The sequence below is a fragment of the Pituophis catenifer genome, unplaced genomic scaffold (assembly GCF_029215685.1).
Source record: "Pituophis catenifer annectens isolate HBS135680 unplaced genomic scaffold, rPitCat1.0.hap2 SCAF_1, whole genome shotgun sequence".
Taxonomy (NCBI): domain Eukaryota; kingdom Metazoa; phylum Chordata; class Lepidosauria; order Squamata; family Colubridae; genus Pituophis; species Pituophis catenifer.
The window spans coordinates 102,086,964-102,103,277 of record NW_027256881.1 but is presented as its reverse complement, the minus strand read 5'-3'; the positions used below and the strand labels follow the sequence as shown (position 1 = coordinate 102,103,277).

The 16,314-nt window shown below is 38.2% G+C and overlaps 1 protein-coding gene across 1 annotated transcript in view; it reads left to right on the top strand.

Annotated features, from left to right (window-relative positions):
* The first annotated feature begins 2,492 nt into the window (after positions 1-2,492).
* The window catches only part of SOBP (sine oculis binding protein homolog), a 138,530-nt gene continuing 124,708 nt past the window's right edge, over positions 2,493-16,314 (top strand). Inside the window, exon 1 of the mRNA XM_070953601.1 lies at positions 2,493-2,770. Within this exon, the coding sequence (XP_070809702.1) occupies positions 2,675-2,770 (96 nt within the window). The 5' untranslated portion in view covers positions 2,493-2,674. The remainder of the gene's footprint in view (positions 2,771-16,314) is intronic.

The window sequence follows — 16,314 nt, the reverse complement described above, 5'->3', positions numbered from 1 at the left end:
AGGGAGATATGTACATTAAGATTATACTAAAAGGAGATGTGATGACAAATGGTTTAGGAACCTCTGTTCTACAGTATATATACAATAATAATGGTAAAATGTTTTTAAAATGAATATTGCATCAATATTGCAGAAGAGATAAATGCATTACAATTTTGTATTCCTGTGATTATTGAAAGACTGTATCATTATATATGCATATATGCATATATGCATATCTCTATATACTGTATCCCAGGCAGCAATATTCTTCAAATCTGGAAATATTGAAAATTGTCTGGGAATTTTTTTTTCTAAAAGAGCTTTATAGACTCTAAAAAGAGCTTTACAGCAAATCTCAGTTCTTAACTAAATCAATTTCAGAATAAATCCAGAATTTAATGTGAATCTGGATTAAAAGATTTTTTGAATTCTGCCTTAGAATACTGTTTTTCCTATAATCAGGGCCCATTAGTGTCAATGAGCCAACTGTAATAAATAAAATGCAGTTCAAGAATTGGAACCAAAATGAATTTTGACAGATTGGAGTTTTTTTTTGAAGGAGAGCTTTTTTTTGCACATTTTGGGTAAATTTTCTCTTTGGGTATTGTGCATGTATTTCAGATCTAATGAGAAGTCTTTTCGTAATTATGATTTTCACTCATGGAAAATGGACACCTCCATATTGTATGGCATCAGATAATTATGAGCTATTAAAGAGTAGGTGTGTACGACCGAATATAATCAGTGCATTCTGCTTCCCTGTGTACCGTTAATCCAACATTTAGTACCAAGTATCGTCTATCATACAATTTTTTTCTCTCCACAGAGGTGGTGAAGTAAGTCAAGTCTCTCCGAAACAAAAACCTTCACAGAGGGGACTTAGTTCGAGTCAGTTGTCGAACAGAACAGGGGAAGAATGAGAGAATCGGTGCTAATACACGAGTCTAACTGGGGCGATGGCGTTTCGGACTCCCGATCTCTAAGGGCAGCCAGCCTTGTAGAACTGAATGAAAGGTTTGGGAAAGATAGGTAGTGTTTAGTTTCCAGACTCTAATGTTGAAAAATAACATTCGGCTATGGGATACATTTTGAGTCTTTTCACTAATTCAGAATATGGTCGTGGAGACGAACTTTAACACAGAGGGGGGGGGGTGGAAGAGAGGGGGAGAGAGAGCTGATTACTGGCATAGATGGAACCTAATATGTTGGGACAAAAGCCTGATGCCACGCATTAAGCGAAGCTTTCCTTGAGGACTAGTTGTGCGGGACTGAAGACGATCCTCCCGCCAAAATCAAAACAAAGCAAAACCCTCCGTCGGTGTAATGTCTTTGCTCGTCGAATACTAGCGCCGTTCGTTTCAGCGGCCCAGCTCCCTCCAAACTGCCGCCCACCCACGAAAACGTGAAGCTCCGCCTCAGCTGGAGAGGTTTCAACGCGACTGTAGATACGTTCCCTTTCCAGCGCCGTGGGCAGACAGGCGTGGAGAGCAGCCTCGATTTGCGCCTTTTCCTTCCCTCCCTCCCTCTTTCTCCTAAAGGTGGAATTGCGAAGCTGGGCTGGCTAGCGGGCCGTCAGCCAGCCACTCTCGAGCACTCAGCATCCTCCATCCTCAGGCTGCGGGTTCCAGGGCGCGCTATTTCTCTCTTGCGCTCTCTTTCTCTCTCTCTCTCACACACACACACACACAATTCCTCGTCACAATTTCTTAGGTTTCTTCAGCCCCGCTGCCACTACCGTGGGCCACTTCGGCAACCTTCCTTCCAATTATCTCTTTCTCTCTCTTCCCCTCACCCACACACCGCACGCTTGGAGGCCAGCCGCGCGCGGTCCGCCAAGTGCGCCTTTGTAATACAGGGCGTTGTAATAAAAGGATCCGCACCGTTTCGTCCGGTCATTGCGCGTTTCGAAGGGGTGGCGGGCAAGAGCGTGTCGCCGAGGACCGTATGTGGTGACCATCAGTGACCAACAACAACAAAAAAAGAGATTGGGGGGGGGTTTGGAAGGGAGAAGCAAGGAGCTGAGGAGTTCCTTGTTGTGTTTTCCACAAGGGACGACAGTCCCTCCGAGGGTGGGGGAGGAGAGACAGAGAGAGATGATAATTAAGTATAAAAAGCCCCCTCCCCGCTTCTGAACCTAACTAACAGCAGAAGAAAAAGAGGCGGAGGGTTTGATGATATTGGAAGCCCCGCCCAATGCCTGGGCAGGGGGAGGTCCTGCTTCTCCCCCCCCCTCCCCACCCCCGCGCACGCCCGTTCTTTGGAAGGAACTGGACTGGCTTCTTTCTTTCTCTTTCTCTCCCTCCCTCCCGACTCCCCTCCTTCTCCCTCGCCGCCCCCTCCCCATGCACGCACAGAGCCCCGTCTCTCGCGCTCGGTCCTGCAGACAGACAGGGAGACAGAAGATGGCTGACTCGCCAGGGCAACCCACGGTCCGGCCCGCCCGCATCCCCAACCCTCCCAGAGCCGCTTTCTCCTTTGACACCCGTTGACGCTTTCGCCCAGCGCTAAAAGCCGCCCCCGTCCTCCCCTCCTTCCTCTCCACAACCTTCCCCCCGAAAGCTTTTCCCAAATAATACCAGCAGCCATTTCATCTCCACCAAAGTAGATACACGCACACATTACACGCGCGCGGGGGCGCGCGCACACATACACGCACGCACACCAAACAAAAAAATAAAAAATAAAATAAAAAATGGCAGAAATGGAGAAAGAAGGGAGACCTCCAGAAAATAAAAGAAGCAGGAAGCCGGCTCATCCCGTGAAAAGGGAAATCAATGAAGAGATGAAGGTACGTCTCTGCGCTCCTTCTTTATTGTCACTCTTATCGGATGCGAAAAGGGAAGAAAAAGGGAAGAGGGGTAGCGGCGGAGAGGAGGGAAGCTTGTTGCAGACACCCCCACCCCCGTACTACGGTCTCCCCTCCCCCCATGGGAGAAGATGTTATAAATAAAAGACCTCTTGTTTTGTTGTGATGAGAGGGGGGAAAAAAACCCTCGGATGGGGTTGACGAAAGGTGCCTGAACTCCTCCTCCTAACTGCACAGTTCACAGGCGAGAAAGCCAGATCCCTTAGGGGATCTGATACATTGATGGCTATAACCACTATTATTTATAATATTTTCTCCAAAGGGGTTCAGTTCCCTTCTGAAGTGCCCATCCTAGCCAGATAATCTAGAAGCTGTTAAAAGTTAGAAAAGAAAGGCAAGTCATTTAAGCACCCTCTCCCCCTTTCCAGTAGCCAGCTGCAACTGTGTAATTAAATTGTCAAAGTGAAATGTTATGGTCTGAACGGTACATCATTCTTGGGCTTAGACACAGGATCTCTTGTCTTTTCCTTCTGCCTTTTACTTTGGCGTCTGTTTTCTGTGCTCCACTTCACAGTTAATCAAAGAAGCGGAGTGTTGAATTGAAAGCTGTCCTAGAAGGGTGCATGAATATGTATGATCTCTGTGTGTACATTCTGTATATCATCTATATTTGTTTGGAGTGATTGTGTATGGAGGAGGTAAAACCAGCATCCTGGCAAGAAATAGTGCCGATCCAGCTGTGCTCCAGAGGTAATTCTGTGGGCTGGCACTCCAGAGGCTAATATCTGAGAAGTTGCCCAATAAATAAATAAACAATATTCACCTGGGTGAAGATGAAATTATTGTCTGATAGTACGATTATAAAAATTAATATTAGCATTAATTTTTTATGTTTCTCACTTATCTTTCCCCTAAACCTCACCTATGGGGCTGAAGTGAAGTTGCCTTGCTTCAAATAATAAAATAGTATAGTTTTGAGGTAGGATAAAATCCATTCACTCAAGTTACATTTAGTGAAATGGAGCATTCATAATCATTCTGTTAACAGGTTATATATTGAAATCCTCAATATACATTGTTGGTATATAATGATGAAAAAGGCTGTGTGTGTGAAATTGAATATTCATCACCATGGAATCTTTGCCTATGTGGTCCAAGGCTAGCAACCCAAAGGGATCAACAAGACCATTTTACTTATTGAGCTTAGCAAATCAATTTGGAAGAGGATGCTCTGTTTCTTGTTTAATTTTTTAAACTCAATTAAAAGAGTTCTCTGTTATTTGTATTGTTTCTTTCTGTGGTGTATTGAAGGTTTGTCCAACAGCAGATGGATATTTGAACAAAGGTGGTGGTGTATATGTAAGAACAAAGTCCCTTGCATATCTATAACATTTATCCAGTTTCTAGGCATATATACATATGCCTCTTTGTATGTAGACTTTCTATCTTAGAGGAAGCTTTGTGTACACTTGAATTTAACGGTAATTGCTTAGTCAGACCTTGTTTGCATTTTTATTTTGGTAAGGGTAGAGAGGAAGGGGGACACTGGGCATGGAACTCTGTCCCATTATGCTCTGTCCGTTTAAGACAGTGCTTCATTCGATCTGCAGTTTTTAAGTTTCATAGGTTCTAGCATTACAAATTAGCTAATTTTAATCAAAACATATGAAATGCTATCCCGGCTGGATATATAAAGGCTGACTATGCTGGATCCTCTGGGTTTGTTTTGTTTACTTTGGCTGCAGGCACACTTGGTGGTTTGGGAGATAGTTGTTCTTCTGCAGTAGAACAGATGTTTGTCTGAAATGGTGAGGAAGAAACAAAAACAACACTGTGTGTGAAAGGAGGAAAATTACACAAGATTTTTTTTTTCTTTTTATGAAAATCTATTAAGCATTAGTGCTAATCTTAATGCAAGTAAACCTCCCTTTCCCCTAAGCTTCTGATAATGGAAGAAAAGAAATAAGAGAAATAAATTTATCAGAGTTTCATTTATATGAGAAATTTAACCCAAGGCTGTGGATCTGATATATAGTTTTGGGAACAGCTTTTATAGATTGCGCGGTTGAAATGTGAATAACAGCAGAAGCTTTCAGGCAGCTTTGGCCACATCATAGAGTTAGTTGTCTTATTAACTCTTATTCTGTGTTTTTATAACTAAAGTTCTGAGCAGGTTTGCATCTTGTTTTCTTCTAGGTACATTGGATATTTGCTTGTCTTTCTTTCAATAATTCTTCACTTACTGAAAGAAAGGTATATGAAAATGATTTTTTCCTCTTCACTTAAGTTAAAGAGTAACTTAACAAATTAGTCATATTGTATGAAATGAATGCGACAACATCTTCTGATGAACACAATGTGTCCTTGTGTAGGTGCACATCTGAACTGTTCAAGCAGCTTGACTGCTTCCCTTCATCTGAACTGCTTTCATGTGGACTTGTGTAAAATAAGCTCTGCTAAGTAATCACGACAGAGCAGAAAGAAAGGAATGTATATAGCAATAGACAGCCTAAGCTGTAAAAACTGAAACCTGAATCCTAGCAGCAGATCGGATATCAAGGCTGTAAGGTAGAGGGAGATGAAGAGATGAAGGGGAGGGAGAGAGGAGAGGAGAGGGCTGAAGGAATGGAAAAGTCAGCTTGGAAAGTGAAGGACTAGTAGGAGGGCCCCCTCGGGAAATTTGGCTCAGGGATTAGGGAATTCTATCACGGTATACAGTGACCTACTCAAGTTTCAACCCATGTTGGATTGAATTGCTTCCATTTGCTAGGAGTAAGAAAAAAAGACCAGCGTGTATGTGATTCCTTCTCTCCACCCTCCTTCCAGTAATAAAAAGCCACTGGGTACAAGTGTCTATTTTAAGTACAGCAAATACAAGGCACTATGAATGAGTAATAAAATTACCTCATCACACAGATTTTCTTGAAGATTTGCTCTTTGACAGAGCCACATATTTGCTTAATAATGATGGAAAGAAACTCAATCACTCTCTGTTACATCAGTAATACCAATTGCTGCTCTGTTTTAATAAGGTTGAAAACTGATGTTGTTTGCTGTTTCATAATAGTAGATATTAGGTTACATTTTTGTTATCTCTGGCCTGATGAACATGACAGTTGTGAGAAACTTCAGTTTGATACAAAACTACATGATTGCTTGCTCTCTTTCTTCAGTGTAAATTTCATTAAAAAAATTCTGACAGAATGTTTTGTTTCACTGTGACCATTAATATAATTCGAATTATTTCCTTTTATTTGCCTTCCATATTCTTAAATTTTATTAATATTATTATGTTGTATGGTAAATTACAAATGGGGGAAAATTAAAAATCTTCCCTCTACCAAATGTACATCCTCCAAAATTTCATTTAGTAACTCTCGGAATTTCCAGCCAAAGACTGGACATTTTAGGAATAGTGATTGCAATACACCATATTATAGGATTGCTAAGAATGTAACAAACTAAATATCAATTAAAACAATTCACTTAGCAATGTGAATATGTAGATTTTTAAAAACCATAGAGAAGTACAGTATGTTCCAATCATAAATCTTCACCTACTTCAGAGAAGTACTATGAACTTTTAAAATGGTTCTTTTATACTAAATGGATTGTGTTGACATGGAAACTTGATATTATATAATGTTATAAACGACAAGAACGTAAGAATCATGATTCAAAAATCTTACAATTTAAAGTTCACTTGAATGATCTGATGACATGTCAAAGCTAGTACTGAAAATTTTGAATTCATCTGCACCTTTGGTTTTTTTAAAAAACAGTCCTGAGATGAATGACAGATTTGTTGTATGATATTCAGAGCTGATTTTATGCACCTAAATTGATTACTTTTCAGATTCTAAATAAGTAATTTAACTTAAATAGATGTCATTCTAGATTATTTTATCTGTTGCCATTAATTGGCAAATTCATTGAAATATTCTTCTAACAACTGAAAAGCTTAAAACTAGCTGCTCACTGAAAAAGACAAAAGAAATAGGTGGAATCCAAATTTAATCATGCTTCAAGTAGATTCTGTTAAACTGACGGATTGCTTAGTCATTCCTTTCACTGTACAAGGCATTTGGAGATTTAAAAGTTACTTTGGAGAATAATTACATAGAAAAGAAAGATGTATAAGTATTTTTAGGTCCTCTGATAAACTACCATGAGACATCATATAAGAACCTATAAATCTTGATAAGGAATATTCACAATAGTTTGAGAATCCTTATATAGAATATATAAGAATCTACAAGATAATTAAATAATGTTGGAAATTGATGTATACAGGCTAGTGTGCATTTATTGTCATATTGGCATCCATTTGTAATATCCAAAAAGGTTTAATGAAAGTATACTATCACATGACAGGCATACATTTTTCATTTATTATATGGCTCCAGATTAATCTTCCATGTTTCAATCAACGTGGCAAGGAAGAAAACAGAAAAAAATAGAAATGCTTCTACTTAAAAATTTTAAAATAATTAGTTTTTAAAAATAAGAGACTCAATTTCTCTTGCATTTCCATCCACATTTGTCTGGTATCATCCCCCCATTTTCTGACAGAAAAAAAGCTGTATATAAAAATGTGGTGAAAAATTGCATTTCAGAAATAGAACCAATTATCTTTCATGCAAGAGTTATGTTATCTGTACGATGATGCTACAATAAAATGAATTTTAAATAGGGCATGTATGAAAATGAAAAAAAAAAATTCTTAAATTTGTTGTATATGCCACCCTTCTCCGGAGACTCAGGGCGGCTTACAATGCATTAAGCAATTTTCATTGCTTTTTAAAGACTTTAATCTCATCAGACTTCTTTCCACTATCATATATGAGAAAAATGTATATGATTAGTCTTTTACTTCCCAAAAATACTTCCCAAAAGTATTTTTATGCACTAAAATTCAATAAAATATACAATTAAATCATGCAAATCATAAAATTATTGTAAAATGTGGTTTGGGCTGTGAAAATGAACAACCACACAGAAAAGCATTTTAGCACTATACTTTTATTTATTTGCTGATACAAACTGAATAAAAGGTGTTTTCTTGTTAGTTCCTTTGGTAAAAAAAATAATTTAACTGTGCAGCAGTAGATAGCATCCAAGCAATCATATGCTTTGTCAGTCCAGGTGTTCCAGAGAATCTGGCTTTTAATTATTTCTTGGCTTTAACTATTTGATTATATATGAATCTTGGCATCAGAGTTTTGAAAGAAGACATATGGTGTCATAGCATTAACAAATATAACATATCTTTTTTTCTTGCATTTTTTTGTTTTTATTTTCAATTGAAGTCAGTGATAACCATCACTTAAGCTCCCTCCCTCAGCAGTCTAGGCACAATAACTCTTGACTATTAACTCTTGATTATGTACTGTTCTGAAATGCAATGTTGACCTCCATCTTTTTTCTCATTCCTTGGTCTTCTTTCCCACTGTTTGCTTCCCACTGTTTGCTTTCCCCTGCTTCTCCTCAGTTTCTTTTGAGTCAATTAAATGTATTTTCCAATTGTTTTATTCCACTGGAATGGTTGTGTCCAAGAGGTGACTTTTTGTGTATGTTCTCATTGTTCATCTGAAACCAACTCTGTTATTCCGAAATCAGTTTCATTTTGTATTACTTCCAAGTAAATGTTATTTAGATTTTCTGTCTTTTCCATGTTAGAGGAAAAACTTGTCCATGTTGTTCTGTCTACCTGCTTCTTTTTTGTCTTTATCCTCTTTCTCTTAATCTTGATTTTTGTAGGACTTCTATGCCATTAGAGATGTTATTGGGCTGTAACACAGCAGCTCTGCTTCCTTTCAGCATCTCTTTTTCCAGAAATTGAAACACAAATAGCAGAAGAAATATAGCAAGGTCCAGATCTCTGTATTTGAATTGCTGGCTTTGTGTTTGAAACTGTTGCAAAAAAAAAAAAAAAAAAAAAAAAAAGGAAATTCAATGCAGTGGCTCTCATGTACTTATAATAATTTCAGAATGGGAAGAGCCTTTTCCCTTTCCATTTTACCCTTGCATGTAATTCATAAGACCGCGTACAGCCAGTTCCTTTGTCTCTTCCCATATCTCCCTTCTGCAGAACTACTTTCTATGAGTCCAAGAGTTTTCTCTTCTCTAGGATTGGCTTTTTACCATTAGCCAGGAGACATTTCCAAACTAGTCATTTATAGCATTTTACAGATTCATCCAGTCATTACTGTGATACTGTAAAACTAGACTTTATTGTTCATATAATATCATAGCAACTGTTGAATGGTGCAATAGGATGCCATAAAATTACTAGTGTGGATATGGCAAATGAGGCATCACCTTTCAGCAGGATTCTGTTAGCTGTATCCTGTTAGGTCTCTAGACATTCTCCAATGTTGTAGGACAGAATTTCCTGCTGTGATTGCTAATTAGTACTCTCTAGGCTACCCTATCATAATGGTGAGGAATTTTAGCACTTTATTGAGATGAAAATTTTTTTGCCATTATCTTTCCTTAATTTTAGGCATAAAGTGTTTTGGCCTGACTGAACAACCCTATTTGTGAAGTTCCTCTCCCCTTTAATTCAGAGTTAGTTATTCCATTGAAACTGACTAGTTTTATTATCCTACTATTACATCATCATTATGAAGTAAAGGGGAGCTTTATTTATTTATTTCTTTATTTTATTTTATTTTATTGAATTTCTATACTGCCCTTCTACCGAAGGACTCAGGGCGGTGTACAGCCAAAAATAAAACCATAACAATATAAAAATTAAAAGCAATTTAAAACAATTAAATAAATTGGCCAAAAACTCTAATAAAACAACCCATTAAAATAGTAAAATGTTATTATTATTTAGGCCAGCCCTGCTTGTTGGAATAATAATGTTTTTAGGGCACGACGAAAAGTATGAAGGTCGTGAATCCTACGAATCTCTGGGGGCAGCTCATTCCAGAGGGTAGGGGCCCCCACAGAGAATGCTCTCCCCCAGGGGTCGTCAGCTGACATTGCCTAGCCGACGGCACCTGGAGGAGCCCCTCTCTGTGGGAGCGTACCGGTCGATGGGAGGCTATTGGTGGCAGAAGGCGGTCTTGTAAATAGCCAGGTCCCAAGCCATGAAACGCTTTAAAGGTGGCAACCAACACCTTGAATCGCACCCGGAAGACCACCTGGAGCCAGTGCAGCTCGCGCAGGAGCGGTGTTACATGGGAGCATCGATCGCTCCCGTAATTACCTGCGCGGCCGCATTCTGGACCAGTTGGAGCCTCCGGGTGCTCTTCAGGGGGAGCCGCATGTAGAGAGCGTTACAATAGTCCAGACAGGAGGTGATGAGGGCGTGAGTGACTGTGTGCAGGGAGTCCCGGTCCAGAAAGGGACGCAACTGGTAAATCAGGTGAACCTGATAAAAAGCCCTCCTGGCCACAGCCGTCAGATGGTCTTCTAAAGACAGCTGCGAGTCCAGAAGGACACCCAAGTTGCGAGCCCTCTCTGAGGGGGTTTATCATATATATGTTTTGCACAATATTAGTACAAAAATAAATGCTGAATGCTAGTTGTAGCCGCAGTAGTAAATAACATTTCCTTCAAATTGAGTTCATCTCCTGGTGACTTCAAAGGCAGATCCATGTAGTTTCTTTGGCAAGAATACAGAAATAGTTTCATTGGCTTCTCCTGATGATTTTTCATCCAAGAAAGACTACAGTAATTAGGTCCAATTATACTTAATGTTTCAGGATTAGCCAAAGTTAGGTGGTTAGGTGCTACCATATAACTTTGTGAGCATCAACAATAGTTAATATTAATATTAGCTTGATCCTATACAGTAAAGATGCATAAGAGTTTAGAAATCTTAGCAATGTTAAAAAATAGTAGTGTTTGTATAACACATTAACCTAATTATATTTACATGACACACACATGCTGAACACATAGGATGGGTTCACACAACACGTTGGAGGAAGGTTGATTAGTTTGTAGTTCAGTACTTTATTCAAAGGTATCTAGTAGTGCCATAATGATATCTCATATGTTATGACATTATTGCATCACAAATTATGTAGCTTTTGAAAAATTAAAGACATTATGTGATCAGGGGTAATATATACAGCATATACAGACATATGTTTTTGGAAAGACATTTAATATATTACAGTAGTTGTCACTTGTCAACCTCAATTTGTTATAAAGTGAAATGTCATATGACCACATTTGCTTACAATGTCAGTTCTGGTTGCGGTATTTAAGTGAATAACCGATAGGTATTGAACATGATGTTACATGATGGAGACTTGCAATCTCCTGCAGGCTTCCCCATTGACTTTGCATGTTGGAAGGTGGCTGTGAAGGTCGCAAACTATGATCTTGTTACTGTGGCATGCTGTGACTATGGTATATGGGGAAAACAGGAAAAAGGGTATGTTCATCACCTTGAACTATTTATAAAAATAATAAAGGTAGGATATAAATAAATAAATAAATGTGCACAAGTCACCAAGTGCCTTAATTTCAAACATGCGGCTGCAGGAACACTGTGATGGTTGGTATCAAGGAGCAGCCATAAATTTCCTTTTTCAGCACCATCATAACTTTGAATGGTCACTGAATGAGCAGTCAGTAAGCAAAGACTACCTGTATAAAGAATATTAGGAAAAAAAGGTAACATTAATTATTTTATTATAATTTATTAATTTATTATGAAGTATTAATACAAATAATAACTTTCTAATTAAAGTATTTTTCAAGAATACTCATTAGAAGCCTATTATATCATTTACATTGAGAAAAAATACTGAACATATTATAATAACAGCAATAATTAATAACAAATCTGAAGATGGTAACAGACCCTAAAACACACAAATAGAACCGTTTTCTTCCTTAGGAGTATTTTCTTTTTTTTAAAAAAATGTGAACGTTGCTGAAGTTAGCATATTGGAACTTTGAATGTTCAACTAAATGATAAATTATGAAAATAGCCCATCTTTTTCAAACCCCTTGAATGCTTCTGAAAAAAATAGATGATATTGCTTTAAGAGTTGCATGAATATTAATGAGTTTCTTAAAGCATTGGCATCTTTTTTTAGCCTCCTGCAGAAGCTGAAAAAGAGGGCTTGTTTTAATGAAGAGTAGAGATGTCCCACATGTGTATTGATAATGAAGTCCAAATTATTTTGAAAAACAGCAGGACTTTAATAAAGAAGTAGAAAAAGAACACATAGTAAAGGGTATTTAATGAATGGTAACAGGTTTGTAATGGGGAACCTGTCTTAAAGAAAAATGAAAATGGAATGTGAATACAGACATTCCACTGAGTGGTAAAAAACATTTTTAGCCATAAATATAAATTCGAATGATGTTGAAGATGCTGTCCATGGTGGCTGAGAAATGAGAGTGAAAATATGTAAAGTAACATATCAAACATTACTTCTCATAAGAATACTTCTGATACTGATCACAGTATTTAGAACCAAGTACCTAATTCTCCATGTCCAGTATGAATTTAAGTTCACATACTCTTCCCAAATTCTCTTGGTGGGCTTTGAGAAGAACATCAAAATGTTTGCTTCTCTTTTATTTTAAGCACAGTTAAAATATAAATTATCCTATGATAGTTTCAAAAACAATGGAGTCAAGAAGAGTTCATAAAGGATTACCACTTGCTGGTCACTAGCACAGAATGTCTCATTAGTCTAGTCTCTTGTTCAGCTAGCCATAATTGTGACATTAGCTCTAGTTATTTCTATAAGCATTGCAAGATTTATCATGGCAAATGGTTCTTTAGGGAACTAAATGGCAAATTTGTTCTAATTTCTAATACTTAAATCCTCTTTTGATTGCAAAGTACATCGTTATTTTGCTTTTCAATCCATAGACTCACGATTAAGGAATGAATGAGTTGGGGGGAGGACTTTATAGATAATCTAGCACAATGTCATGATTAGTGCAGGAATCTGTTAAAACCATTTCTGACAAATAATCTTTATAATCTATTGGAACACTATTCATTTAATCAATTTTTATGGCTGCTCAATTCACAATTGAGAATCTAAGACCTGATTAAAACAGCACAAATAGTAGTCAAATAGTGCATTAAAGCCTCAGGTGCAACCTTAAGTTATTTTGATTGTACACTGCTCAGAGTCACATTTATGAAATAGGTAGCTATATAAATTGGATGATATGAGTGAAATAAAATACAAACAAAATTGTTCCTTTTGAAACTGAACAGAGTTCATCAGGTACTTGAGGTGACCAATGAAATAAGTCCCTTGATAAAAAAAGGTAGATCTACTCTAGTATATCTCCCATTTGTCTTCTCTTACGCAGGCTAAACATTCCAGCTGTTTTAACTGTTCCTCAGAGAGGCTTATTTCCCAGTCCTCTTATTTTACTGAATACTCTTCTTGAAACTCACACTAGCTTCTCCATGTCCCCTTTAAAATGCAGTGCCAAGAAATAGGTACATATTCCAGGTAGGGTTCAATCAACACAGAGTACAACGGAATTATTATCTGCCATGACCAGTGGTGGGTTCCTCCTGGTTTGGCACGGTTCCGCCGAGCCAGTAGCAGTGACGATATGACGTCACCGAACCGGTTCTGCTCCCCACACACACCCCGTCCCCCCAGCATTATTCTTAACTTTTATTTGGCCCCACCCCCAATCTATTACTGCCTCCTGAGTCCCATCTGATCAGCTAGAAGGAAAAAAACTGTTTAAACTCTTGTGGGGCTTCAAAGGGCCGCCCTACAGCTGATCAGTGTTAAAAGGCAGTGTGCGGGTAGACCGGTGCCTCCAAAAACAAATGAGTAGACCGGTGCCTGCAAAAATAAATGGGTAGACCAGTGCCTGCAAAAACAAATGAGTAGACCGGTGCCTGCAAAAATAAATGGGTAGACCAGGGCCTCCAAAAACAAATGAGGAGACTAGTACAGCTCTGCAAGCAGTTAAAAGCCTGGTAGACCAGTACCTCTGTTAAATCCTAAAGAATTGTCACATGACCATCAAGCCACACCCACAAAATAAGCCACATCCACAGAACCGGTAGTAAAAAAATTTAGAACCCACCCCTGGCCATGACCTGGAAACAGTGCTTTGTAAATCCAATCCAAGGCTACACCAAGCCTTTTAGTTACTTGATTATGTTCAGCTGGTAGTCCACTAAGATTCCCAAGTCAGATTTCAGTTTTAAAAAGTTTTAAGTGTCTACATTTGTTCTCTAAGATATTAATCAACCCCCCAATATTGTTCAACCGCAAATCTGATGAGCATCCTTTCCATTTCATGTTCTAGATCATTTATGAAGATATTGACTATAGAGACCTGAAGAACTACATCTAATATTTCCTTCCAGAACAATTTTTGAACATCCTTTGAGGATGATTGCTCAGTTGCAAATCACCCAGGCCACAGTAGTATCTCGCCCACATTATTCATCTGGTCCGTGAGGATATCATGAGAGACTTTGCCATACATTTTACTGTGATCAAGATATAATACATCCATAGCATTCCTTTGCTCCATCGATATAGTAAACTCTGTCATAAAAGACAGTTAGTTTGAAATTATTTGTTCTTGATAAACTCATGGTGGGTCCTTGTAATGGAAGCATGGTTTCATAAGAGCTTGCAGACATGGTGCTTGTCTTTTTTTTCTAGTATCTCACACAATACAGATATTAAAATGACTATTGTATAATTTTTCAAGTCTTCCCTCTCTCTCTCTCTCTTTTATTATTGGGAATATGTTTGTTCTTCTAGTACTGTGATAGCGAATAGTACCCAAAGAGTGTACGCAGAGAGTGTGCCCACAGAGAGTGGCATGCAGCACCCTCTCTGTGGACACGCAAGCTGTCACCCCAGCTCAGCTCCACCACGCATGTGTGCGCGCCTCTAGCTGGTCTTCGGGTCTCTGCTGTACATGCAGGGGGGCGCATGCAGGGGGCATGCACATGTGCGGGGCACGTACATGCATTGCATTTTGGGGGGTCGGGTGCATGCGCGCTTTGGGCACTCGGTCCAGAAAAGTTTAGCCATCACTGTTGGCATATCTTATTGGCAGTTTTCTAGAAGTTTTCAAAGGCTGTAGTCAATAGTTATAGTTACTGAATATCATCAGTGGTATATTATTTCAATTAACTTTTTCAGTATCCTATCTCCAATCTGGAATTAATTTCAGATAGCCACATGGCTTTTTATACTTTTTTCAATACTCAGCCACATTACTCCATCCTTTTGCATGACATTAGGAGCTCTCTCCCTCTTCCTAGAGAAGGCAGTTATAGCCTCATCTCATTTTCAACTTTTACCTTACTAGCTCCATCTCTATAAGCTTGACTTAACAATTTGTATACCACCTTAGTTATCAGTCCTTGCTTCCATATTCATTTTTTCAATTTGTCAGCAAGCACACTATTCATTCATACAATCTAGCTAAAACTTTTCTCATTTTTCCTTCTGATGGGAATTGTTCGTGCCTTTGTGTTCAGTAACCCATTTTTGGGGGCTTCAATTTGTTTACCCATCATAATACGTGCCCAATTTCTGCCCAAGTTCATTGAAATTTGCAATCCACAATATGTAACTGACTTTTCCCAACTATTCCCAATATTATCTTGAATCCATGAACTTAATGCTTTTCTCCAATCTAATGATACTTTATTTAGTTTATCAACCAATTTTACTTTGTCAGGATTAGTTGAGGTCCCACTATTGCTGCTAAGGTCAGCTGCCTTGAACACTTGATTTAGAAAGACATTATTCCCATCCTCTGCTAGGTTAGGTGATCTGTCCTAAATTCCCAGAATGGCTTTAATTTGGTTTCTTACACTCTTTTTTACTTTTATTCAGATGATTTCAACAGATTTTCCATATTCATAAACAATGTCTTCCTAGGTATATAGATTTTTCATATAAAAAGCCATTCCACTTCCTCTTTTGTACTGGGCAATTCTTAACACAAATTATTAAAGTGAAAAAAATTAATTTGCAACTTGACATTAATACGTTTGCACAAATTGCTCAAACCCCTTTCCTTATCTCTAAAGAGAATACTAACTGCAATAATGTAAATGTAATATAAACTTTTGAAACAACCTCCTTCCCTGGAAAAGCATTCTGAATACCTGAAGAAAAAAAAAATAACTCAGAAATCTACTTCAGTGATGAAGCTTTGCATTTGTGGCATAAAACCATGATATGTTATGGAAAACATAAACACAATCTTTAGGATGTCAGCCTAAATACAGATGATAAATTGGTACCGTACAATGCAAGCTTCTCAAAATTCCTGGTAGGTTATTTTACTTGAAGACCAATTATTTCAGTCTCTAATAATGTAAATCCATGGACTCATCCACATAGTTTGCTTGTTGTAGCACAAAGAGACACTATTTGCTTTTCCTTAATTGTATGTCTTGACAACATACCGTATTTTTCAGTGTATAAGACGCACTTCCCCCCCAAAAAGTGGGTGGAAATTTCTGTGCATTTTATAGAGCGAATGTTGCCGAAGCCCCGCCCACTCACCCTTCGGCTTCTGCC